The 27,490-nt window shown below is 47.8% G+C and overlaps 1 protein-coding gene across 1 annotated transcript in view; it reads left to right on the top strand.

Moving 5' to 3' along the window:
• The window catches only part of RRP1B (ribosomal RNA processing 1B), a 30,081-nt gene extending 7,677 nt beyond the window's left edge, over positions 1-22,404 (top strand). The window contains exons 3-17 of the mRNA XM_015560621.1: positions 2,593-2,675; positions 4,365-4,422; positions 5,625-5,710; positions 6,075-6,136; positions 6,492-6,588; positions 7,477-7,541; positions 8,023-8,204; positions 10,022-10,116; positions 11,045-11,142; positions 12,645-12,664; positions 13,396-13,524; positions 14,084-14,829; positions 17,517-17,666; positions 18,900-18,963; positions 19,806-22,404. Of these exons, the coding sequence (XP_015416107.1) occupies positions 2,593-2,675; positions 4,365-4,422; positions 5,625-5,710; positions 6,075-6,136; positions 6,492-6,588; positions 7,477-7,541; positions 8,023-8,204; positions 10,022-10,116; positions 11,045-11,142; positions 12,645-12,664; positions 13,396-13,524; positions 14,084-14,829; positions 17,517-17,666; positions 18,900-18,963; positions 19,806-19,999 (2,129 nt within the window). The 3' untranslated portion in view covers positions 20,000-22,404. The remainder of the gene's footprint in view (positions 1-2,592; positions 2,676-4,364; positions 4,423-5,624; positions 5,711-6,074; positions 6,137-6,491; positions 6,589-7,476; positions 7,542-8,022; positions 8,205-10,021; positions 10,117-11,044; positions 11,143-12,644; positions 12,665-13,395; positions 13,525-14,083; positions 14,830-17,516; positions 17,667-18,899; positions 18,964-19,805) is intronic.
• The last annotated feature ends 5,086 nt before the right edge of the window (positions 22,405-27,490 follow it).

Below are 27,490 nucleotides of genomic sequence, written 5' to 3'. Positions count from 1 at the left end.
GTGTCATTTGTCCTGAGGATTTCCCACATTTAGGGTTTTGCTGTCTCCATCCCATGGTCTCATTTGGCGTGTTTCTCTGCCTGTGCATTTCTTGCAAACTGGCATTAATAGTTAGACCTGATGAGGTGTAGGTTAATGTGCAGGAGGAAGAAACTCCTTTCAGTGTTCTTCCCGTTGGTCTAATCGTTAAGTCTACATGAGACAGGTAAGAAAGTAACCAAATTTTATTACATATGTACATATGGAAACCCCATATATCAGAGAGTCAGACCCCACATACAGGAGAGGGACAGAGACAAAGTTAAAATGAGGGATATGTGACCTGAGCTAAGGATGCGGTAAGGCACCTGGGGCTACAGAGGGGAGGAGGGACATTGCAGGATGACCAGAGCAGATGTCCAGTAATTAGTAGCTGCCCTGCCGTATATACAGGTCAAAAAGCAACTTCTGGTGAAACTCTTATTATGGCAAGGCCCCTAATTTAAATTCCCTAAGGGAGAGAGAAGCGTTGCCCGGGAGCCTGCAGGGTCTCGGTTGCCTTCAGCTCATGACAGTCCACATACAACAGAGGCGGATCTTTGGTGACCCATTCTGAACTACCACCATAGCAGCTTTTTTGTTTTTGTAAGATTATTTAGCAGGTGGTGCATCACATCTGGCAGCGAATGAATAGTTGCTGATGTTTGCAATTTGCAAGTAGAGATGGACCACTGGGTTTGTGTTTGTGTGGTGGTGTTCTGATTTATCCATTTTAAAGTTGCTCAGTAATTTTTAATCTAATGTTTTAGCAGCCATTGGTGATCTTTGCCCACATCCACTCGTTCATTAGTTTTAACGTGGATGAATATAAGCACAGGTCCCTATCACAAAGTTACTACAATCAGGACTGCAGTTGGCTCAGTTCTGTGGAATTTGTCAGTCACACAATCATGTTGTATTCTCTATAGGCAGATCCCCAGATGTGGCTTGTTTGTAACAGGAGGAGAGGAAAACCAATTGGCTCGTCATTGGCCAACCTCAAAGGAAATGCACTTCAATAAACTAATTTTCCTATGGTTTCTGGTATAATTTAAGTGAGAACATAAGGAATCAAAATAGACCATAGTAAAATTATTAATATAAGAGAAGTCTTTAGTAACTTAGAAATCAATATCCATAAAGGTATAAAGCTCACTTTGTATGGACTAATTAAACTTCAGTCCATCAAAATGATGTTTGTCACTTTGTAATTATCTTTTGGAATATTGAGGTCACATTGATTCCAAATATATACTTGTTTACATTTATCTGGTTGATCTTAGTTTGCTCCTCCAAAAGACTTCCTAGTACCTCCTAGTGCAGTGGTTCTCAACCTTGGCTGCACATTAGAATCACCTGGGAATCTTTTTAAAATCCTGATTTCTGGGCCTCATCTTCTGGAAATTCTGTTTCTTTGTTACTAATGTTGTGGCCTCACCCCATAACAAAGAAACAGAATTTCCGGAGAATGAGGCCCAGAAATCAGGATTTTAAAAAGATTCCCAGGTGATTCTAATGTGCAGCCAAGGTTGAGAACCACTGTCCTAGAGGAACATTAGTAAAGACCATTTGTAAGATGCATAAAAGACTTGGGGGTTTGGTTTATTCTCCACAAGCTTGGAAACTCCTAATTTTCCTAATTTTCTAATTCCTTACGTCACGCAGCAATTATCCCATGGCCCAGACAGTGATGGCGAACCTATGACACGCGTGTCAGAGGTGACACGCAAACTCATTTTTTTGGGTGATTTTTCTTTGTTAAATGGCATTTAAATATATAAAATAAATATCGAGGGGAAAAAGTCTTTGTTTTACTGTGGTTGCAAATATCAAAAAATTTCTATATGTGACACGGCACCAGAGTTAAGTTAGGGTTTTTCAAAATGCTGACACGCCGAGCTCAGAAGGTTCGCCATCACTGGTCCCAGCAGATAGAAGGCTGTGCGTGTCTTGTGGTTTGGTCATAGGTGGTACAGGCGGAGGTAGAGGACTTGCATAATGAGAACAAGGCTAACCACAGTGCCACTTAAAACAAGACTAAAATTGCCCAGTAAATGAAAACCGTAACTGGGAGGGGGTTATGTCGGGGTACAGCAAGTGTGATCTTAAAAGGATCATCTTAGCAAAAATATCCCGAAGCTTTGCCAGTGTCCCTGGGGCCAGTTGGGTGGGACTTGAGCAAATCCTTGCATCTCTTGTAGGATTTGCATTTTTACTTTGCAAGACCAATGAAAATGATGGAGTGCAGGGGAGATGCTAGTTTCAGCAGAGGGGCATTGAGGGGAGCTCATTTTATAAATAAGTACCCCCATTAGTTAATTTTTTGTTGTGATTCCTCACATTACTCAGGCAATAAGGACACACGATCACTACCACTCTGCCCCATAGCTGATAAAACTGCCAACTTTAAATGTGCTTGTTTTATAACAATGAGGAAATATGTGCTTCAATTAGAAAAGCCCTTTGCAGATGAAATGTATGTGGTTATTCTCACTGCTCATGTGGCAGTTCTGAACTTGAGGAAAAGAAATGCAAGGACTCTGAAATACGATTTTGTGTTGTTTTGCCCTCTAGGAGGTTTCAGTCAAGAAGAACTTCTAAAAATATGGAAAGGGCTCTTCTATTGCATGTGGGTGCAGGATGAACCCCTTCTGCAGGTAACATGAACTTCCTTTTGTCACATTACTGGATCTTTGGCCTAGAGCCGTGGTCGGCAAACTGCGGCTCTTTGGCCCCTTGAGTGTGGCTCTTCCACAAAATACCACGTGCGGGCGCGCATGTACAGTGTGATTGAAACTTCGTGGCCCATTCGCAGAAGTCGGTATTTTGTGGAAGAGCCACGCTCAAGGAGCCAAAGAGCCACATGTGGCTCGAGAGCCGCAGTTTGCCAAACACTGGCCTAGAGGGATAAGAGAGACTTGTTGTATCAGTCCCCTAATGTGCTTAAGGATTCCCTGTCGCCTCTGATCATGTGGAAAAGGGTGCAGTGTCCAAGCGTTGAGGTTAATTACCTTTTCAGATGATAAAGAATTCACATAAATTAAAGGTTTGTCATTCCTCTGCGGTTTCACAGTCCCGTGGCAGGGTTTATCTTAAAGTGTTGTTTGTTTTCTATTTGTGGTAAACATGTCACGGCACTGGTCTCAGAACCTGTGAGCAGCCTGACCCATGCCGACCTCTGCCACAGGTCTAAGTGGTGCAGAGGACGGGCAGCCGCCTCCCTGGGGTCAGGGTCTTCGTAGAGCCACTCGCGGCCCCTCCTGATGCCCACACTGGCAGTCGGCGGAGACTTGTCACAGGTGTGTGTGTGCATGGGGACCCGTCTGCGGAGCCCGTGGGCACTCCCACCACCACTGTTTAGAAAAACAATTTCACTGCTTAAAGAGTTCAGTTGTGATGTGTAAAAGCAAAGTGAAGAGAGAAGCCTTGAAATGCCATTCAAAACCCTCTAAACATCATGGGTGGATTTTAGGTTTTTAAGGCACAACTCTGCCTTTTCCTCCAAGCCATGTAGTAACTCACTCTGATTATTGCTTTTACTAACCTGAACATATTTTGAGTAGGATAGCAAGGCAACATATTTTTAAATTCCATTCAAAAGTAACAGCTAGCAGCTTTAGTGGAGGAAGGAAATGGAATAAGAAATTCGCTTTCAGGGAATTCATTAGAAATGGGCGAGGGAGACCTGAGGGGGGGGAAGTGCAGATAATATTTATGAGAAAATCTATATTTTACATAACTCATAAAAATTCTTTTGTTGACAGTCCCCTTAAGACCCAAACCACCAAATTCTCTACAAGCAAGCTTGCTGCCTCTGAGTAGGACTTGTGTTTCCAAAGGCACTTTGGCGCTGGTCAGAGCCTGAGGTGCTATTCCCTGTGCTTGCCTCCACCCTGCCGCTGCCGCCTGTCTGAGCCAGCCAGGGAGAGGGCATTCTAATTCCACTCACTGCGTTTCCTAGAGTGAGAGACCTGGGCGTCTGTGTTTCCATTACTGGGGGATTAGGATAGACATCTCAATTTAAGTTTTAATGTATCTTTTAAGCCAGGAATTGACAGCTAATTTATTTCCTCTGTAGGTCATTTGAACAGATAGCTAGAGATACCTTTTTAAGCAGATAGCTTAAACAAATCTCAGAGGCATATGAAATTGGCACAGGAGTCCATTGAAATTGGAGGATTTTTTTTAGATACCCACATGCACACTTCTTAGTGGAAGTAACATTGAAAACAGAGGTACAGATTCTCACTCACCCACCTACCCAAACAGATATGGGCCGTGGTGCTGTCATCTCACAATGTTGCCACATAATAACCCTAATGTTTCTCCCCAACCCGCCTTTGCAGGAGGAGCTAGCGAACACGATTTCCCAGCTCATCCATGCTGTTAACAACTCCGAGGCTCGTAAGTCCTGATGTTTTCATGCCTCTCAAAACGTCCTTGCTTTTCGCATTTGGTAACTTGCCTATGATATCTAATCTATATTCCTTCTCCTTCCTTCCAAGCTTCCGTTTCCCAGTGGTCTAATTTAATGTGAACCTGGGGTATCAGTGTGTAGATGTCAGGTGACAAACTCTTCCCATGGGAAGAAACTATGATAAACTTAGATACTGACTCTGAAAGAGGGTGAAGGAGTACCTTGTAGAATATCATATTGGATATCTCAAAGATTTCAAAAAAATATACCTTAAATAATCCTCCAGAATTTCCAAATTCTGAGTTACTTTAACAGTCCTAGAAGCTATCCGTGCATATGTCAGTGTGTGCAGTACCCTCTGGATGCCAGGTTTATCCCCAAAACTAGAGCCGTTAAGGTTGTCACTGGTAATAAACTGTAAAGTATCCCCCCTTTACCAAAAAGGATAAACAGGGGAGAGACATTACTGCTGGGACACTCAGGCTCTGATTACTTCCAGGGGACAAATGAGACTGCAGAATGAGTTTTCCTGCTCCCCCTTCCTGTGAACAAAGCCATCCAATAGCCTTCATGGCCCTCAAAGGTTGTCTGAACTTGAGCCGAGCCCCAACTGACATGTAATGAACAAAATCCTACACATAGAATATGGTATAGGTCTTCATGTATCAAGAAAGATTTGTGCAAAAAGAAGTGAATAAATATTTTTTTTGACAAAATGCTAGTTTTGTGGCTCAGAAGAGAAAAATCGAATGTTTTGTTATAGCTCACCCAGCTGACACTGAGCATGAAACAGAAAGCTGAGTTTCTACAAGAGTCATTCAGGTGTCCATCAAAATTACTGGCTTTGGATTCTTAGGTGTAGGTTGGTGGAAAAGACCAGTAGGTGTGGTTCAGAAAATCTTCTGATTTAGAAACTTGGCTTTTAGGAGATAAAGAAAAATGCTCCAGAGAGCATTCTAGTTAAGCATTAAGATATTACCAGGTTTCCTGTTACTATAATGTGCTTTTGCTTAAATGTAAAAGAAATTATTGAGCATATTTAATGATTGACCAAATTTTCTAGCAGCCCAAGAATTCTTGAGAAAAGTAAAACATGAATAATCCTGGTTTGTTTCTTTTCATTACTTTTGTGCTTTATGGTAATGTGTTAACCTGAAACCAAGCATTCAGAGCCTTCTGTTCACTGCAGAGCACCTGTTCATTCAGACCTTTTGGCAAACCATTAACCGAGAGTGGAAAGGGATCGACAGGCTGCGCCTGGACAAGTACTACATGGTGAGATCAGCAGGCCTTCATCCCAGTTACTGCAAAGGCTCATGAGAGGGAGGGAACATTCAGCATCTTAAAAACAGTGGGAAGGTTTGATTGTGAAGCAGAGTTAGTTCTGGGATTGCTGAGATGACAAGCAAAGTGAACATTAGACAGCCTTTGAACTGTACTCAGAGACCGCTCTCTTGTCTCTTTCAGATGTTAGGGACCAGTTTGGGGACCTTTAGTTAGCATTTTATGATCTAAAGTTAAACGTGATTATTGTGGATATTTTCTTATTTGGGGATCCAGGCTACACCCGTGTCATTGTCTCATTCTACAAAACTGATCAATCCTCCTTCCTTTTGTAACACAAGTTGTCTGTCTTTAGCTGATCCGTCTGGTCCTGAGGGAGTCCTTTGAAGTCCTGAAGCAGAATGGCTGGGAGGAAAGGTTGGTAAACTATTTGGGTTAACATTTGGTGGCCTGAAAACTTTTAAGGTAATAGTTTGTTTTTCAAGCCTTTCAGTTAATCACCAAGTATGAATTGCCACATCTGTGCTATGAGAGGCAAAAACCCCTTTCGCATAAAGAACTTAAACCCAGCGGAGGAATATGAAAGAGTTGAGTACATAAGACAGTCAGCTTTTTATACTGACTTCTGTAGTTACTTTTTTCCTTGTAAAACTTTCTCAGTCTCGCATGGCTTGTGGTGCAGTGTAGCATGAGAGTAAATGTTACATATTCCCGGGGGTTGTGGGGGTTGGCACACTACAGTTAATAGGCCCATATGTGTTGTTTTCTTCAGCCGAATCAAGCTTTTCCTCGATGTCTTGATGAAGGAAGTCTTACACCCTGAGAGTCAGTCTCCAAATGGGGTGAAATTCCACTTCATTGATATAGAGGTAAGAAACAATCTGACGTCTGCCAGCAGTGTGATGAGACCACAGCTAACCTGAACAGGGCTCAGGGCTTCGCTCTTCAGATCCTCCTGTGAGCTGGAATGCAGTGCTGTTGGTGGCCCTCTGCACTGCCAGTGACAGAGCGTGAATCAGTTCAACCTGGCTTTTGACACATTCCTTCCCCATCTAAGAATGTGTCCTAAGCAACTAATGAGACATGTGGGCATGATTCATGCACTAAGGATGTGTATGCAATCTAACTTAGGAAACGTTCGAAAGCACCTACATGGTCCAGTAAAGAATTTGAGAACATGAGGAAATGCTCAGAATACTGAGTTTTTAAAAAGCAGTAGGAAAGAAAGGCAGTAGGCCAAGCTGTGCAAAGGTGTCTGACTTGTGTGAGTGTGCATTCATCCAGGAATAGGCAAAGGACTGGAGGGGAAACACTCTTTAGCGTGTCAGTGACTATCTGAATTAAAAATTGTGAGCAACTTTTACTTTTTCTTTCACAAGTGTTCTGCAGTGGACAAGTATTTTTTTAAATTAAAGAAAGTATAAATGTTGTATTAAAAAAATACTCCCTCATCTCATTCTCTGACCATCCATACAGAGCTACTCCACAGAGGAGGAAGTGTGGAGCGGTGCTGGAGGGTCACTGTGCTAAGATGCCCCAGCGGCTGGAGGGCAGCTGTGGCTTTGGCCTGGCTCTGGGCACCTGGGTGATTCATGCACAGTGCGTTTGGCATTGTGAGATAAGTGTTGCTCAGTCTGATTCAATCTGTGTGAAAAAAACAAGTGATACCTTTTTCAAGGACTTGTCAGAAAGGAGAAAAGGCTCTTTTTTCCCCTATTTTTATTTTTATTTTTTCCTATTTGATTTCTAAATTACAGCTTTTAGCAGATCAGAATCTCAAGTTTATTGATCCATTCTGCAAAATTGCTGCCAAGACTAAGGAGTAAGTGATTCCCATGTTTGTTTTTGTTGCTTCAATTAGTGTTAATTGGGAGAGGTGGGTTGTTTTGTGTTGTTCAGCATGATACAAGGTACCTGGGATGGTTGTCCAGAGCTAATAACAGCCAAACGCTTAATTCCCATTGGCAAGACGTTTGAAGCTTTGAGTCATAATACGGCTTTGCTGTTTGATCCCAGTCATTCCAAGAATCACACACTCCCCCACCCAGAGTTCAGTCTGTTGCTGGTCCCACTGCTTCTGGCACAGAGCCCTGGACTGGCTCCTTACAGCCACCACTGCTTAGCACAGAAGTGTAGTTAGGAATACGTGTGCTTGCAGAGCAGCTGGGTGGTCACACCGGGTCCTGGGTAGGCTGAAATGGGAGGTGCAGTGACCCCTACTTCTCATCCCTCTGTTCTCTTCAGACAATGAGTTCCAGACCATTGGTTTTAATCACATCCTCTTTGCTGTGCTTCCCCCTCAGCCATACACTGGTGCAGACTATAGCTAGGGGTGTTTTTGAAGTCATTGTAGATCAGTCTCCTTTTGTACCTGAAGAGACGATGGAAGAACAGAAAACTACAGTGGGTGACAGCAACCTCCCTGCAGAAGAGATAGCTGAAAATGAGGTGACATGGAGAAAAACATTCAGTAAAAAGAAGACAGGTAAGAGAGTGTCCTTAAGCACCCTTTAATACATTTGTTGGGATCTCAATGACTACAGTCGAATTTTTCAAAGATGGCTTTGGCTTGAACACCTGAGAAAGGAAGCCGATGCATATTCCCAACCCCTGTTTTGTTCAGGGGTCCTCTGGGGAAGACCCTGTGCCACCCACCCGATTCTTTTTATTTTTTTAATATATTTTATTGATTTTTTACAGAGAGGAAGGGAGAGGGATAGAGAGTTAGAAACATCGATCAGCTGCCTCCTGCACACCCCCTACTGGGGATGTGCCCGCAACCACAGTACATGCCCTTGACCGGAATCGAACCTGGGACCCTTCAGTCCGCAGGCCGACGCTCTATCCACTGAGCCAAACCAGTTAGGGCCCACCCGATTCTTATCTCCCGGGATGGCGGGACATTCCCCAAGGGTTTGTCATTGTTGGTGTTGCATTGGGTTTTGTTTGTTTTTGTTATTTTGGCTTTTCAGTTGTATTTCAACATCCTAATGTGGACTGGGATCTATAGAGGGTCCTCGACAGGAGGCCTGATGTGTGTGTTGTGAGCACACACTTGTTTCTGTAGCCTTCTGATCTCGGAGTTCCTTCGGGGTTCTTTTTCTTGGGAGTTTAAATGCCCACTGTGGGCTGACACTGTTCTTAGCACTGTTTTATATCCGTGCAGTCATGTAGAGAATACGCATTAAAGTTGTGACCCATCAGAACTCGGTGGTGCACGGCTGTAGTGCATGGTGAGGGCATCCTTGAAGCCATTTTGAAATGCAGAGTTTTCTAAACCAGTGACCAGACAAATTTAATCATGTTTTTGAAAGCAAGACATAAAAACTCTATGTGGGAAGAGCCTGATTTGTTTTACATTTACATGTGCCTTACATAATCAGGGAGGATATATATCAAAATGTTAATATTAATAGCCCCATGTGGCAGAATTTTAAGTGACTTCTGTTTGTTTTATACTTTTTTCTGATTTTCTACATTTATCATGTATTATTTTTTTAACAAAAAACAAGGAAAAGAAGAAACATTTTAATTTTAAATTCCACATAGGTGGTGGGTTAATTTAAAAGCCTGAATAGATTCTATGTGGTCATGGCAGCTGCCTCTGGGTCCCCCTGCTCCCCATGTTTCTATCTAAACTAGAGAGTTCTCTCTCCAGGAGCACTAGCACCTGCTCAGGGCACAGCCAGAGGTCACACCACTAATGAACTCCTAGGAATCCAGAAACAGTTCAAGTTTGAAAAGTGGAGTTTTCATTAGTAATTTTTATCTGCTTTCTCATGGGCTTTAGTGCTTTTTGAATTATTTATTAAATGTTAAAATTTGCATTTATATATTAACTTGTGCCTCCTGTAGCAGCTCCATGAAGTTAGTATACTACTATACAGATTTTTTTTACTACAGCCCAAACCTATCTGAAATTAGGGATAGACAGGCTCCTGAATCCATACTCCTTCCACAGCCAGAGTCACATGGTGCCTGAACCCCTGACTAGCAGCTTCCCGTCCGCTGCGCTGTCTGGAGGGGGCAACCATGTGTGCTGAACAGGATTGAAGGCCAGGGAGGCTTGTCTGTAATCGATATAAAGGCCGAATTTATGATTGCTCCTGGATATTTTTTCATGTCCAGCAGCTGAAAACCCAAAACATCTTTGGGAAATAATACTAGTAAATGTATTGCAGGGTTTTTCTCTTTAAGGAAATTTTCTTTTTTAGTAAGAGACACCTAATTAGACAGTGGCTCCTTCGGGAGTAGTCATTGCTGTGTAATTGAAGAATTTTGTCTTTGGCTGTGTTTTGATAGCACTGGGCAAATATCACTCCAGAAAGGAAGGAATCAGTGATGAAGGTGAGACAGATGGCGGTGGAAGCATGGAAGACACTGGGTCACTTCTCCAGGTTGGTGGCAGTTGTTGCTTTTTTTAGAAGATAGATTTACTGTGGAGTGGCTTGGCTAATTGGGAATTAGGGTCAGAGCTAATTAAACTCTAAGGCCTAAGGTGTGAAGTCCTTTCCATCCCTTCAGTCACTAATGTCACCTTCTTTATCATGAGCTTATTGCAGACAAATCCAAATATGATGGAATTTTGCTAAGATATATTCCATACAGCAAAATCTGCTCAACGATACTGCTTATTTTTATTTTTGGTTAATCCTCACCCAAGAATATTTTTCCATTGATTTTTAGAGAGAGTGAAATGGAAGGGGAGAGACAGAGAGGTACATGGTACATGCCCTTGACCGGACTCCAATCTGGGACCCTTCAATCTGCAAGTCAACACTCTAGCCACTGAGCCAAACTGGCTAGGGCTTAGTAATACTTTTTAAATAAAGGTTACTATGTTACCAAGTGCAAATTGGACATCTTTGTAAATTACATTACAAAGAAGCACACCCAAGTGAATTGTATGTGGTATATTTTACCACAGAGATCTTGCTTAAATCTTTGGTTGCCCAGTCTTAGTGGTGCTTGTTCTGACGGCCCCTATGAGTGCTTCCAGAGTCCCAGCTGGGGGTGCTCTGACCCTAGGACAGTGACGGCGAACCTTTTGAGCTCGGCGTGTCAGCATTTTGAAAAACCCTAACTTAACTCTGGTGCCGTGTCACATATAGACATTTTTTGATATTTGCAACCATAGTAAAACAAAGACTTATATTTTTGATATTTATTTTTATATATATAAATGCCATTTAACAAAGAAAAATCAACCAAAAAAATGAGTTCGCGTGTCACCTCTGACACACGTGTCATAGGTTCGCCACCACTGCCCTAGGAGGTGCATTTCCAGGTTACTGTAGGTTTATGTTCTTTTTTCTTCTCACGTAGTTTGACTATAAGGCTGTTGCGAACCGACTCCTGGAAATAACCAACAGGAAAAACATCCCTCCCTTCAACAGGAAACGTCTCTGCAAGCTAATCAAGAAGTAAGTGATTGCTTGAGAAGGTGTCCCTTGATTCTCATTCATGTTCAAGTCCAGCCTTTCCATTTATCTCATGGTATAGGACATGCTGTTACCATGCTTACATTTTTTATTTTTAGCATATATATGCACTTATAAACTACAGTGTTTAATTATGACAGTCACCTGCCTACCACTCCACCCCACCTCCACCCCTCGTGTCTCATTCTGCAAATGCAGCCACACTCAGCGGTTTCATAATGATGTAAAAAGAGGTCTGCCCTGACTGGTTAGAGCATTGGCTCATGCACCGAAGGTTCCAATTTCCTGTCAAGGGCATGTTCCTGGGTTGCAGGTTTGATCCCGGCCTGACTGGGGCTGTGTGCTGGAGACAACCAATCCATGTGTGTCTCTCTCATATCTGTCTTTTTCTAGCTCACTCTCTCTCCCTCCCTCTCCCCCTTCCTTCCACTCCCTCAAAAAAATCAATGGGGAAAATACCCTGGGTGTGTATTAAAAAATAATTATAAAAATAAATCTATTGATAATATCTAAAATTAGGTTGAGAAATTGCAGTGTGAGCCCTAACCGGTTTGGCTCAGTGGATAGAGCATCGGCCTATGGACTCAAGGGTCCCAGGTTCGATTCTGGTCGGGGGCATGTGCCTTGGTTGCGGGCACATCCTCAGTGGGGAGTGTGCAGGAGGCAGCTGATCGATGTTTCTCTCTCATCGATGTTTCTAACTCTCTATCCAACTCCCATCCTCTCTGTAAAAAATCAATAAAATATGTTTAAAAAATTAAAAAAAAATTGCAATGTGAGTGTACTGCGGAGGTGTTACCTGTTGGTGCGATACTGAGCTGGGTAGGCGTGTAGCTTTTTACCCCTTCCCCCACCCCTGGTGTGGTTATGCTGCAGTCGTCGTTGGTATCGTTATGACTGTACCAGTATTCACTGCAGAGCCCTGTGGCCTATTATGATTGATGATATACAATAGCTGAGTTTGATCACATTCCATGTAAGCAGGCACTGTTCTGAGCACTTAAATTACTTCACGTTATGTGGTAAAGGCTCATAAGCGGCCTTCTGTAATTCCCTCCTCTGACGCATGGTTGACTCGGGCACAGGGAAGTCACCGCCGGCCCAGAGTTGTAGCTGCCAGACACAGAGCTGGATTCAGTCCTCCTGCCACTCCCCCATTCTGCCCACTTCCTTTGTAATCTAATGCACCAAATCTTATAGGCTAAGCACTGCTTTCATTTCTCCACGTGGTAAGCAGAGGGGAGCTGAGTAGAGGCAGAGAATCTAAGCTCTGTCAGCCTTTGGAGACTAAGAAACCAAGTTAACTGAGGGTGATCTTGTCCTTCATTTTTGGCCTTTGCGTCACACTGCCTTTTCCCCCTTCCCTTCTAGAGGAAAAAGAATGTGAATTCTAAATATCACGTGTTTCTTAAAGTTTGTGCATATGTTTATAGAAGACAGAAAGAGGGGATTTCTTTATGAACTTTTGTTGTTTTCCTTTTCAGATTCCAAGATCTCTCTGAAGGTGAGGAAGGCAGAGCATTAGAACTGATGTTCTTACCTAAATGTGGACCTCACTGAGCACATTTAGGCCAAAGAGTAAAAAAGCAAGATTAAAAGCATAAGAAAGAGTAGTAGCCTTTATCTTTGAAAGATCGTCAGTTACGCCACTTGCTGCCCAGCTGAGAGAAGCCCGAAGAACCACTGTGTGGGGCTTTTTTCTTTTTTTATCTCACCACCCACTCTCCCATCCCAGGAGCCACGCTGAGCCAGACACGAGGCTGTATTGGTGGGGAGAGGGGGCATTTGAACAAGAAGGCTTTTTATTGGTCCATGTAGTTTTCAGTTTGACCTTTTTTAAGAACAGTCGATTTCTCCGGGTCCCTTTTGTGACTGTAAGATCCATTGTCCCCTGGGAGAACTGCTGTCTATAAACGTGGTGACATTTGAGCAAATCATTGGCTCACTGCCCCCATCCCTTGGGCCCCTGAGGTGCTTAGAACTCGGGTGCCCAGACCTGGTTGGCATATCTGGAGATGATGTTGCCCAAGATTTACAGTCCCTTGCCTTGAGTGAGAAAGCCACAAAGTTGAGAGCCTAAAGTCCCTGTGTTAGCAGCTTTGAGGTTTGGATGGAGAAGTAGTGAGGAACAGTGACCGGGAGGCAAATGAGGTGGGGAGGAGGTATGCTCTCAGGCCCCTGGGGACAGCTGTCAGGGCCTCAAAACTGACTGTGTGTGACTTTGGTGTCCAGCAGGCAGTGTGTCTCAACTCAGTTTTGCTGAGGACATTTCTGCTGATGAAGATGACCAGACCCTCAGTCAAGGAAGGCATAAGAAAAAAGGAAATAAGCTTCTAGAGAAAATGGACATGGACAAAGGTGAAGGTGAGGCATAAGGCTTGGGACTAGCAAGGCCTGAGAAGGAGAGGTGGGCTGCCCTCAGCGACCTTGGGCCCCTCTGCGGTCCTGAGAACCTCTGAGCCACTGTCTTGATAAATCGTTACAGAGCAAACGCTTTTGCTCTTATGGCTGAAAAGTAAAGATTGTTTCTGAGTATTTGATTTTTCTGGGACACCCGCATTCCCACTTCCGGTAGCATCTGAGAAGGAGATAAACACTGCCCTGTGACTCGTTTGTCTTACTACCACCTGGATCTGTGGCTTTACCTTTGGCCTGAAAATTAGTAGAAATCTGAATATATTTCAGCTCCATTTATATTGAAAAGGCATTAGCAAGGTTTCTAATCACAGCTGGGAAAGGGAGGAAATGGGACCAAAGCAGAGAGCTCAGGAAGCTCACGTGCGCTGAGGATCAGAGCCTTTCTGGGGGTAAGACAGCCCCACAGGCATTCTGTAGGTCACTCACTCTGCCCCAGAACCCCCTGCGAGACCTGCTGTCTGCTTGGCGAGGGGGCGCCTGCTCATTGGTTTATGTGTCTTTCTAGGAACCAGGTTCTTTCTTGCTGAGGAAGAGGAGAGTAAAGCTGGTGTTCACAAGAGGAAACGGAAAAAGAAGAAGAACCACCTTCAGCCTGAACACTTGGGGTCAGGGGTCAAAGCCGTCCCCCCAGAACAGAATGGGGACCCAGAGCAGAACGGGGACCATGAGCCAGAGGCAGGTCCAGGAAGAGCCCAGAAGCTGGGTGGGATTGCGCCAGGGGCAGGGGTTTCGCCCAGCCCCCAGGGGCAGAGCAGCTCGGAGCACCCCCTCGTGCAGCCTCCCACGCACAGCAGGAGGAAACGACCAAGGAAGAGGAGCCCTCGGTTCCAGGAACTGGTTGCCGAGCCCACAGTGTCGCCTCTGGAGGACCTGTGTCAAGGTGGCCCCGACAGTGGTTATGCTGCGGTGCCTGTCCCGCAGGCTTCCCCAGCCAGTGGAGCCCCAGCCCTGAAGAGGAAGCGGAAACTCAGGGCTCCCCTGGCCAATGGCAGCCCGCCCACGCTGGCCTGGCCCCCGCCCCAGGAGGAAGGCCCTGCAGCCAGCCCAGCAGACGGAGGGGATTGCCCCGCCACCCTGCCCCCGGGTGGGAGACTGAAGAAAAAGAAGGGGGAGCCCAGCCGTCTTGACCTCTACAACCCGTCCACTCAAAAAACTGCCATCTTCAAAAAGAGGAAGAAAATGAGAGAGATGCTGAACTTGGTTGAACACAGCAGAGGACTGGAATCTGAACTCAAGCTCGTCCAGGCTCTGGTAAGGCAACTGGGTTCCAGGCAGGGTGGCCACGGCTTCCTGCTGCAAGAAAGGTCAGGGGCCCTGCCTTGGGCTTCCGTTTGCGGTGGAGGGAGGAGGGGGAGACAGGTCAGGCCTCTGAACTAAGCAGCTGTCATGGTTCATAGTTCCCTTTACCAACAGTAAAGAAACGTGACCCGTTTCCGTGTCTGAGACAGTCACCACCCGCCTCCTCATTCCACTCCCACCCTCCCCTGCCCCCACCACACTGCTCGCTTTGAGGGGCTACAGAAGGGCCACATCAAGCTGGGAGAATGGTCCGTGGCCCAGGCAGACAGGCCGCCCTTCACTATAAACAGGCAGACAAGTTCCTCCATCAAATGCTGGTCTTATTTTTCTTTCAACTCATGACCAGTCCCAAGCCCATGCTTTCTTTTTAATGAAAAGACTTTCTTTCCGCTTGGCTCTCTAGACCCATATATGAATGAAAACCGGACTCTGGTTCCACTATTCACACCCTCACTCCGGACGTACCGTGCATTCAGTAGTCGGCAAACATAACTGCATTGGCGCACAGCCACGCCTGATCGTGCACACTCCCCGCTGCTTTCACTCCTCAGCTGCAGAGAGGAGTAGTTGTGGTAGACACCTTGTGGCCCTCAGAGCCAAAAACATTTACCCCCGGCCCTTCATGAACAGGCTTGCTGATCCCTGTTCAGTACTTGTGTTTGCACGCACTACTGTGCAGCAGTGTGAATGTTAGGGGAGTTTCTGGTCAGTAAGAAGCCTTAGCCGGGGAAAGCAGAACATTCACCTGGACTTCGCTCTAATCCTAGATCTTCCCCTGACAAGCTGTGTCACCTTCCCTTGGCTCTGCAGCCTCCTCCCTGCACTCACTATTCACTGATGCTCTTTCTTCACTAAGAATATCAGAAAATTGCTTCTTCGCATCATTTTCACGGGCCTGCACCCTCTCTTCAAGAGGATTAGAACTGTTGCTGATAAACCAGGGGGTTTTCCTCCAAAAAGGGCAATGTGTCTACATCTCTGCCAGCAGGGGTGGGAAGGCGCATGGGAGAGGACTCCTGGGTCTGCCCCTCATGGGTGCTCAGGGAAGGCAGACAGCTTCCAAGCCAGGACCAAGGACTTGCCAAACCACCCGTGTGACATTGGCCACGTTGGGTTTCCCAGACCCCTGCAGTCCCAGAACTAGTGCCCAGTCTTTGCTGTGGGTGGTGGTCAGCTGTAAAGCACCCAGTGAATGTTCTTCATCTGCCTTAAGTGGACCTACAGTAAGCTAAGGTTTGTTTATGGAAGAAGAAAAATACGTTTTATAAATCTAGTGTTGCCTGAATGTACTGTGTTACAAAGTCTCCAGTGTGTGCAGTAATGTCCTGGCCTCCACATCACCACCACTCCCTCACTAACTGGCCCACAGCACCTTCCAGGCCAGCTAGCTCCGTTCATGGGCAGGGCCCTCTGTACAGAGCCCTGTATCATTTACACTGTACCTTTTCTATGTTTAGATACACAAGTGCTTACCTCTGCTATAGTTGCCTGTAGTATTTAGTGTGGTAACATGCTGCACAGGCTTGTAGCCCAGGAGCAAAGGCTATGCCGCAGAAAGACAGAAATCTTCAAAAGATGAGCCTTGAGTTTGAAAAAAAATAAAAATAGTTCTTGTTGCTGAGAAGATAGGAAACTTCTGTATAAGTTTTTCTCTCTCCTGGGCCGCGACCAGCACGGCTAAAGAGCAGACGAGTCCTGAGTAGGGGCGGCCGGGGATTGAGAAAAGGAAAGAGACAGACACAGAGATAGTGGGGAAAGCTGGGACTGGGTGGGACACTGCCCTTTGATGGAGGGACAGTGATCCAGAGCTGGTGCAGCGAGTTTATTATATACAGCATGATACCAGAAGTTTTATTAGAGTTCAAGACAAAGGAAATTATGTAAAATCATGGTTAAGGATCAAGCTGCAATTCTTCATTCTTGTGGCTTCTTTGTAATTGTCACTCCTGGCTGAGCCCGGATTGCGTCTGTTCCTGGCGCCTGGCTAAACCTAGACAATGAAACCCGCCCCCTGGCGTCTGAGCTAAGGATCAGGCCAACAACATACCTGCCTCTGGCATGGTATGTTTCTAGGACATGGCTCTGCTGAAGCCACTGGACTCAGCCAGCAATCAGTTCATGCGCCTTCCCAGGCGCGCTCTACACTTCTAGTCCTGGCTAGTGTGGCTTAGTTGGTTGAGCATCAACCCATGTACCAAAAGGTCACTTGTTCGATTCCCGGTCAGGGAACATGCCCAGGTTGCAGGCTTGATCACTGGTAGGGGGTGTGTGGGAGGCAACTGATTTATGTTTCTCTTTGGTGTTTCCATCTATCCCTCTCCCTTCCTATCTCTAAAAAATCATTTAAAAAAACATTTTTTTGAAAAAGTAGGAAACCTCTGGCCCTACCATGGTGAAGTGGCAATTCTGTTCATGAAGTGTGTCTTCTGCTGAGCCAGAAAAGGTGTTTGCAAGTCTGGTTCCGGAAATGGTGGGGGATGGGGCATCGGAACTGGTAAATAGCTCTCACTGAGATCCCCTTCAGCCTGTGGCCTCGCTCCCCATGGTGTCTGCACCCGTCCTGCTTTCACTTCCTGTGTGTAGGTGTGGCGCAGGTGGCCCTGAGCGTGACCTCCCCTCTCTTTTCGTCCCTCACACAGGGGAGCAGCGGAGCTTTCAGCCCTTTGAAGAAAAAGAAGCTGAGGACTGAGAATGACTTTGTGAAGTTTGACACCCCCTTCTTACCAAAGCCCCTGTTCTTCAGAAAAGCTAAAAGCAGCACTGCCACCCCTGGGACTCCTGCTATGCAGGTAAACACACCACGACCGAACCAGAGGGGCTGTGGTTGGCCTCTGCTCCTGTCCACAGCGCACGGGCTCCTGTTCCAGGACCCCAGGTCTGCTGTGCGGGCTGTGCTGGGGCTTCTGGGGCCGACCCTCGGGATTGACCAGAGGTGCCTCCTCTGAGAACTCATGGGAATAGGGGAGATCTAGAGAGACCAGTACTGAAGGGGGCCCCCGAGGGCCCTGGATTTACAGATCAGATGGAGGAAGACCAGAGGGGCCTGCCACGGACACTGGCAGGTGCTCAGACTAAAAGAAGGAACAAGTGCTGTCCCCAGTTGGGCGAGGTGAGCACTGTTCTGGGAAACCAGGTAGGAGGCCATGAAGGACGGGTCGCCTCTGCCAAGATGCAGACCAGTGTATGCGGGAGGCTCGTCTGGGGTTGCCTGCAGGAGATGGAGGTCTTGGTGGAGCTGTGGAGACGGCCTGGGCTGGCCCTGCTGGGGAGACCCACAATAGGTGGACTTTTTGAGAAAGCAGTAGGTGCTGTGTAAATAGCCTCCAACCGACAGAGTGACCACTGCCCATGTGAGTGGCCTAAGATACTTTCAGGATATTGTAAATGACTCTGGGCTTATAGAAGCCAGGTTCCTCTGATGAAATGATAATGTTAAAGCAAAACGGTCTGAGATAGAACTGGGGACTCACACAAAAATACGGGGTTCTGGGAATAAATTTGAGAAAATGCTCCAAATCAGTTTGGAGTTCTGTGCACAAAAGGCCGGGGATGTGGGTACATTGCTCACCAAAGTTCAGTCCCATTGCAGATATAATCTAATCAGTTTTGCTTCCAAGTTAAGGCTTAAATTCTAGGATGCAGTGAGTGGGAACTCCTTATAATTTTTCAATGTTGAACTTTTCCTGTAACTTGGAGGTTTCAGTCATGGTCATTTTGCTCTGCTTTCTTCCCTGGAAGGCAGAGGCAGAGTCGGCAGTGAGGCAGTTTACTGCAGAGGGGTGCTGGCACTGCCCACCCCCCAGGTCTATGAATGTGCCTGCCAAAGTGTTTCATGCAACCCAGACCTGGGGCGTGGGCAGCGTGGTCCTGATGAGGCCACAGAGGCGGACACAGGCCCTGGGGCCTCCAGGCTGAGCGCTCCTGTGGGCTGGTGGGCACCTATGAGTGCTCAGGGATGCAGACACACAGGGTGCCTCAGCTCTTTGTGCTCCTCTCACTCCCATTATGCTTTTCTTCTGCAGCTCAACAAAACACCATCCAGCTCCAAGAAGGTCACCTTCGGGTTGAACAGAAACATGACTGCGGGTGAGTGCGGGGTTTGCTTACAGTCACCGTCTGCTCCTGGGGCGGAGGGCCCTGACCCCTCCCGAGACAGAGTTGGTCCGCACCTCCCCAGCGGGCGGCCAGGGGAGGTGGGGGTTGGGGGTCAGGTTTTCTGGGGTCTCTGGAAGGAGCTGACCTGGTAGGAGGTGATGTGGATGGTGGATGGCCTACCTGCCTAGAATATGTTAGTCGTCTTGACCTGAGATTTAATGGTCTGTAAGCTATAGCCGCCTCTACCTAAATTCAGAACCACCCTACCCAAGAGTGGGGGGAAAGTGGGACAACTCGTTTTTCAGCTTTTAACATGGGTGTGATTCATTTGTGTTGGTTTTTTCCCAGAGGAAACCAGTGTTTTTTAAAGTATATGAGTGTAAGACCTGACTCTCTTTAGGCACAAGTATCTGTGCGCGTGCGCATCTGTATGTATGTACGTACAAATGCACGCACACGCACACAGGGGAGCAGCTGTCAGGAGAGACCTGGGCAGCCCCGTCTCCCTCCATCTCTCCAGGTTGAGTCTGTAGATGGGGAGGCAGTGTGGGAGGAATAAATGCCAGAAAGAGGGCTCCTCCTGGGGCTCTTTATTGAACCCAAGTATCACAAGGGGGCCCTCAGGACATTTTTCTTTGGGGAGTAAATTCATTCTTGCTGGTGACTTTCATTTCCTCAGAAAGCCCCGGAGGCCAGTTCTCTGCGGGGCTGCCCTGCACTGAGCGCCCTGGCTCCATCGGGGCCTCCTGGGCAGCGCGGAGGCAGGACGCGGGGTGGGTTGGCAGGACAGAGGAATCAGACCCACTAACGTGTGGCTCACTCTCGTTGGGCAGAATTCAAGAAGACAGACAAGAGCATCTTAGTCAGCCCCACAGGCCCCTCCCGAGTGGCCTTCAACCCTGAGCAGAGGCCCCTCCACGGGGTGCTGAAGACCCCCACCAGCTCCCCTGCCAGCACCCCCCCGGGGACCAAGAAGCCGCTGACGGCCACCCCAAAGAGAAGGCCAACAGCGATGGACTTCTTCTAACAGTAGCAGAGTCCCTTTGTAAAAACTGCTTTTGTACAGAATACTCTATAAATTATAACTTTTAAAAGGTGGGGTGTTTTTTATTACTTTATAAATTGTATAGATGAGGGTCAGAGTGTGAGCCACGACGCTGCTGTGGGCATCTTGGTTGAAGTTTCACTACGAACACGGTTTGTGCTGGCGCTCACCGGGATTTCCACACTCGTGGGAGCCGAGAGCATGTGACCTTCACCACGGATGGATGCTGCTGGCACGTGTCCACGTGTCAGCCTGGGGTCAGACTCCATCGGCTGTCGCCTGTGCACAGCCTGGGTACTCGTGTCTGCCTGCTTGGCTGATTTCTGGTGGTTTTTCATGTAAGTCTCCATTTAACAAGCACCTAAGCTTTGTTCCCAGGCTCTGTGGGTAGTGGGCAGTTTTTGATCGGATCACTCTGACTGAATCCGAAATACAGCTGGGGATGAGCCTTCTAGTGTGCAGGAGAGCAGAGCCCGTGGCCTGTGGCCTTCCCTGTGTTGCTACCTCTCAGAAAGCCCAAAGTGTCCTCATCGGAGAGCAGCGGCCCCCGGCACTCCCCCGTCCAGTTGTCGTGCTCTGGCTGCTCTGTATACGTAAATGCCTGTGCCGGCGGCCTATCGCCGGCGTCCACATGAGCAGCTCTCCCATCTTAAGTGAAAACAGTGCTGCGAGGCCTGGCCACAGCACCCGGAGACCGAGCTCCTGCTGGGAGGCAGGCAAGCAACTGCCAGGACTGTTCGTGTGTATTTACTTGTTCAGAGTTACCTAATATCTGAAATGCTGAGTCATGCATTGGCAGGTTTTTATAAAGTCCTCATTTTAATTAGAAAAGGTGGGAGGCACACAGACTTACAGTTGGAGAAACAAATGCAACTTGGAGCAGCGCTGCTTAATCCTTGATCTGATCCCAGAGCCTGAATGAGGGGTGGGATGCAGACTCGGAGCCAGGGGTCGCGTCAGGAAAGCCCCTGGCCCGGCTCCTTCTTGAGTTTGCACAGTAACAAATTGCAATCGTAACGGGGGACACACAGTTTTGCCTCAGGTGCCCAGTGCTTCCCAGCCTGCTCTCCACTCAGGGATCTCAGGCCTCCCAGAGTGAAAGCCTCCCTCCCCCTAAGCAGGAGCCCCAGTTTCTCACCAAAACCAGGGCCAGCCCACATTGCTCCTTCCCAGCTGAGGGCCCAGGGTGCCACCCCTCCCTGGTCAGGGCTGTGGCTTCGGAAGAAAGGCCTTCTGGGATGACATGGTCCAGCTGAGTGGTTTCCTTAATCACATGACCAGGGGGGCAGACTTACCCAGGAAGGCCCTGCTGCCAAGGAAGGGGAACTGTTCTTTGCTCTATATCGAAGTGTTGTCACAGGTCAGGAAGAAAGAAACAGCGAACATTGTGCTGCTGTTAGCTCTTGTAGTGAGACGTCTTCATACAAGATGACCTTGTGGCTGCATGGTTTTAGTGAGCTACATTCGCCATCATACCTAAAGTCACTCAAAACCAGAACTGATGTGTGAAAAGATTAGATTTGAGTTGTCAGATATTTTTAACTTCATTTTTTTTACAAAAGTATCATTATTGGTCAAATTATTTTTCTAACAACTTTTATTTCAGCTTGAAAGATAGGTCTTATAGTCAAATGGGCCATGTAATCCAGCCATGTTAAGATGTCTTAGCAAGACGTTCTAGGGCAAAAAGTGGCACATTTATTGTCGTGATGTGTGCAGGACCTTCTCTTCATAGCGCTGTATGTCACCTGTCTCTTCTGGGCTACCAGCGAGTGCCCTGTGCGTGCTCCTGCACGTGCCTGCCTGCGGACTGGGTCCTGAAGGAACAGTGTGTCTTGGGTTCCATCTGTCCTCTGACTCTGTCCTAACTTACTCTATTTTGTGGGTAAGTCCAGTAGGTTTACTGTGGCTTATTTTTAATGCCTAAATTTTGGCTACAAAAGAAAAAAAACAATTTTTTAAAATTCTCATTACGTATACATACAAGAATGTCAGATAAACTATTTAGAATACTGGTTTTCTACTTGATGCATGCTATTTTCCTAGGTAAAATCGCCAAGAGGACTTGGCAGTCCAAAATAGGAAATAATTTAATGCTGTCGATCTTACAGTATTTTGTAAAACAGTCGTCTGTACGATTTGGTATCACACTTTACAGCGTATTGTCCTTTTACTGAACTGAAAGCACAAAGGGGAGTATAAAGCAGTTGTTAGTGTTGGGAAAAAAAATGAAATTGAGTCCATATTTTGATTTTTGTGTGTTTTCTCTGAACTTACCTGACTGCTGGCAAGGACTGTTTGTTTACGACCACTTTGTGTTAGTGTCTGCAGGGTTTGTCAGTACTCATCAAAGCCAAGTTCAATAAAAAAGTTGTCTTTGCCTCAGACTTGTATTGGATATGACTGTCAGTGTGCATAAAAATACGCCTCTCGAGGAACTGCTCAGTGCAGCCGGGGTGGGAGGTGTTGGCGCCGTTATGAGGGTTTGAAAACAGACTGTTCAGGCACCTGTCCTTCTCATATGTTCACTACACAGAGCCGGGGGGGGAGGCGGGGGACGGGCGCTGCTGGGGCAGTCTCGGCGGGATGGGGGAGCAGGCACTCTCTGCCAGACCTACATAAAGCACGGGCCTCTGCCTGTGAGGACGATGCAGAGGTGCCACTGTCCTGGGTGCCTCCCCAGCTCACCCCAGACCGCCGCCAGGTGTTGAGGGCACCGTGGAACAGGAAGGCCCATCCCCCATTCGTATGTCCTGACCCCCGTGTCCGCACTGGGACCACACAGCCCTGCACCACCTGGATGCACCTGTGTTCGTCTGTCCCTCTAACAAGAGGCATTGAGTTTTCTGTCTCAAATGTAGTTCCAACGTATTGCTCTTAGGGAAACATCGATCTGTTGTCCAACTTATTTATGCGTTCATTGGCTGCTTCGTGTATGTGCCCTGACAGGATTGAACCTGCAACCTTGGTGAATCGAGACTAACCAACTGAGCTACCCGGCCAGGGCTCCTCTATCTAGTTCTCTGTCTTTTCACCCCTCTTCACGGGGCCTCACCAGGGCCCCCTTCCTAAGATACTGTAGGGGTCAGGGAGCAGCCCTGTCCTGGTTTGGAGATTAGGGCAGAGGTTACTTCACCCTCCACAAGGCTAAAGACACTCGAAAGGGCATTTTTTGGAGTGACCGTCACTGGATTTCTCCCCATCTCTGCGCCTGCAGCTCTGAGCCTTTGGCCATCAGCTGGCTCCTCTCCCGCCGCCCCACTTCTCGCCCCACATGCACTGCCTTTGGCTCCTTTGAGCCCCCATGGCTGTCCCCCTCTTTCCACATGCACCCACATGGTGAGCTCAGAGAAGAGCTTTGCACATGACAGGAGCCTCCCTCCTAAGAAGACGACTTCTCCCTGCGTACACGGACTGTGTCCTCTACACCAGCGGTCGCCAGTCTTTCGGACCTCACGGACCACCAGTGCTCCATGGACCACCGTTTGGCCACCGCTACTCTACACTTAGCAAATGCTGCACCCCTGCTCTGCTGTGCCAGTCCTCGTCCTGGACGAGGTACTGCAAATGCAGGGTCAGCAGACACAAGCCGTGCCCTGACGTGGTGGGGACAATAAACAGGTGACCGTGTGCTTGTCAGCGGGGGACAGGAACTCCAGATGGGTAAGCAACCCAGGAAGAAGGCAGTGGGCTCTCGCCCTGTCATACGTGACACTACCCCACCCCTGGAGAGCTGGACAACTTGTGCAGATGGCACTCAGACTTTGCAAACACGGTCTCCTTTTGAGTTTCTACTGAACTTCAAGCACAAGGAGTATAGAGACAATCGGGAAACGGTTGCTGGTTTTATTAAGTGTTGGAAAGAATATTAAATTGAATCCGTATTGACTGGGACAGGGAGGGGGAGGCTTTAAAAAAAAAAAGATAAATTGAATCCATATTTTAATGTTTATGTTTTTTCTTAATTTACCTGGCTGCTGGCAAGGCCTTTTTGTTTACAGGAAGGCAGCATTTGAGCAGACATCAAAAGAGGTTGAAAAGTGAGTCATGTGTATCTGGAGAAAGCATTGCAAGCAGCAGGAACTGTAAGAGGCCCTGAGCATCCAGGAAAAGCCTGACCCCACTCCAAGTCATGTAAAGGACATGAACTTGGCTTGCACCCCAGTTCTTGTGATCTAGGCAAGCAGACATTTGTCATAGCAACTGATTGTCATAGTAACTGTCAAACATAGATGGATTTCTAGACAAAGCTTGCCCAGTCTTGCCCAGCCTGTAACGATCTGCTACTTCCCTATGATAGGCCAAGCCCTAGCAGTGACCTATGAAGCATGACCAGCCACAGCTTAGCTATAAAGCAGTGTGTGTAAAAAATAAAGTTGCTGGTACCTTGTGCCAGTCCTCCTAAACCCCGGTCTCTGGTGCTTTCATCCCACGCCACCTCTACCCTGCGGGACCCTTGGGAGCGGGCCTCCACAAGGAACCACACATGCAAAGGCCCTGAGGCAGGGCCATGTGGAGAACAGCCAGGAGAAGTGGGGCCTCCAGGTGGAAGTGCAGGGAGCTCAGGGACCCCAACTGTCCCCATAGAGGACATCTGACATGCTGGTCAGGATGACAAAGACAGCCATTCAGGGTCTCTAGGGATTGGTCAAAGGGCTGCAACAAACTGAGAAGCATTTATTCAACAAAATCTACAGAAGCTGAGTAAGACTAGCAGGAGGCTGTGACACGAACCTGGGCTGCAGCCCTGCGCCCATGGTTCCGCCTCCCAGGAGTACTTCAGTGGGCTCTGCGCCCAGGCTGTTCCCACCTCCCCTTCTGGGGACAAGGGGTGGGGGGGCGGGAAGAAGAGGGGAGGGAAGGAGCTGTTCCACCTAGATCAGCAACCAAAGTGACATTTACCTTCAAGCTTCCACAGATGCAGAGGGAGCGCAGGGAGGGCCCAGAGGCTGGTGTGGGGCTGGTGTCGGTGTTATGGAGGACACACCTTCTAAAACTCAGAGGGCGGCTGTGGGACTCCAAGCAAAAGCCCGTGTCTCTCCAGACCCTGGGAGGTGCAGGAGCTTCTCCCTGGGGAGCCTTCTCTTCTGCCAGGTTCTGCAATTGACAGATGTCCCCACAGCTTCCCAGGAGGGAGATGTAATGAGTTCCTATCCACAGTGGAGGCAGCAAGGCTTGGAGAAGCCAGGCCCTTACCCAGGCCTCACGGCTAGTCCATGCCTGAGCAGGGGTCTGATCCCAGCTCCCCTGATCTGCAGAGCCCAGGCTCTGACCTACCTCCACCCACCAAGCCCTGGCCCCACCGGGCTGTACATGTGCTTCTCGAAGTTTGGGCCCTGGCCAGCAGCAGGGCACCTCCGGAGCGGGTTAGGGACACAGGATCTCAGCCCCTCAGAGCCACGGAATCAGCACCTGCATTTCGCCTGCACACGCAAGCTGGCCGCAGACTTGCAGCCTTGCACAGAGGCCTCCACACAGAACGATCCTCAGTGAGTATTAGCTGCATCGAATTTACTCCAGTTGAAGAAACACAAAACCAAAGGAGTTTTCCTTTGATGGACATCCCTGAGCTCCAAGCTGGGGAAACTCCCACCAGACCCCTGGACCTCAACCTTTAACTTTCTTTTTTTATTATTTTTAATTGAATTTATTGGAGTGACACCAGTTAATAAAACTATATGGGTTTCAGGTATACAATTTTATAATAATCATCTAGACATTGAACTGTATGTTCACCACCCTGAGTGATGTCTCCTATCACCATTTTTCCCCCTTTATCCTCTCCGCCCTCCCCCATCCCTGTTCCCTCTGGTAATCACCATACTGTTGTCTGTCTATGCGCCTTTAACTTTCAGAACGTACGTGAGAGCAGAACACACTGCACCCAAACACCCACAGACCGTCAACTCGAGTGAACTGGTGCCGTGCGTCTGGTTTATATATTCTTTTGACTGAACCATCTCAGACTCAGTTATGGACAGCATGACCTTTTATTCGCACACACTCCAGCCAACATTGCCAAACAGTGACCTCTATATGCATGTCATCGTAGTCACACGATTTCCCCCCCAGTCGTCCCCAAATATTTTTCTTAACCAGAAAGTAACTGAGGAGCCCACATTGCACTTGGTTGTAGTGACTAAAGTTTCTCTTATTCTACAACAGCCATGGGCAAGCTACGGCCCGCAGGCCGGATCCGGCCGTTTGAAATGAATAAAACTAAAAAAAAAAAAAAAGACCGTACCCTTTTATGTAATGATGTTTACTTTGAATTTATATTAGTTCACACAAACACTCCATCCATGCTTTTGTTCCGCCCTCCGGTCCAGTTTAAGAACCCATTGTGGCCCTCAAGTCAAAAAGTTTGCCCACCTCTGTTCTAGAACCTCCCTTATTTTTTCTCATGACATTGCGTTTTTGAAGAGTGACTCTAACCTTGACCTGCAGCCCACAGGTTGGCTGTGGTCACTCTGGGGACGGTCCAGCAGGGGTTGTGACCTTTCCATTGATCACAGTGACCCAAGTACAGAAAGTGCTGGCCGTCTGACCCCTTTCAGGCTGAGCTGGGCCAGGCCTCAGAGCAACAGGCTGGGCTGGTTGCCATGATAGCTCCAACCTCAGCTTTCGGCTTTCCCTCAGCTGGGAGCGGAGGGACTTTTTCCAACTCCAGGCAGGGCGGTTACCCCTCCCGGTGTCGGGACTGGACCTCCTGCAGCACAGGCTTGTTTTCCTTGAGACCTGGGTCTGGACAGCCCAGCCCAGTGTGTGTCCAGGGAAACAACCCAAGGCCAGTTCTCACCTGGCCAGGAGCTGAACCCGGCACTATGGGGACAGGGAACGCCACCGGCATCATCTCCCCGGAGGTCCTGTCTCTTCTCACACACAGTTATCATCTAACTTTTGTCTCAAAACTGTGGATCTACCCAGGACCTCAGAGGTCAGTACATTCTGGGATTAGCAGTCAGGCAACCCCCATGCAGCGGGCTTGTGCAGTGAACGGCAGAACCCTGGGATAAGCTTGGTTACTTTACCAATGCCCCAACTAAATATCACTTTTCTAAAACAAAGCACAAGCCAAGTCAAAGTTTTGTTTAACAACATGAATGCAGAAAAATGACTCCACTTACGTACATCTGTTTTCTGAGCCTGCAAACCTGTGGGAGCCAGGTCTAAACCCTGTGATCTGAATGTTCCATGGCGACCTGCTGGGCTCAGAGGGTGGAGAACACCCAGCTGCCTCCAGAGGCGCTGGGCCACGTACAACTGGCAGCCGAATCAGAGAACCCCACGCCCCTGCCACCTCCACACTCACTCTCTGGAGAAAGTCCCCTGGGGTGGGCCGGGAAGTGCCAGGCACGGGGGCAGGCACAGACACGAAAGGCAACAGGGTCGCAGAGGAAAGGCCCTGAGAGGTGAAAGTAACCAGCGCTGCTCCAGCAGAAAATCAACCTGCTGGGGTCCAACCCCAGCAGG

This window comes from Myotis davidii, unplaced genomic scaffold (genome assembly GCF_000327345.1).
Source record: "Myotis davidii unplaced genomic scaffold, ASM32734v1 scaffold975, whole genome shotgun sequence".
Classification (NCBI taxonomy): Eukaryota; Metazoa; Chordata; class Mammalia; order Chiroptera; family Vespertilionidae; genus Myotis; species Myotis davidii.
Note: the sequence above shows the minus strand (reverse complement) of the source record. Positions and strands in the feature narration are given on the sequence as shown.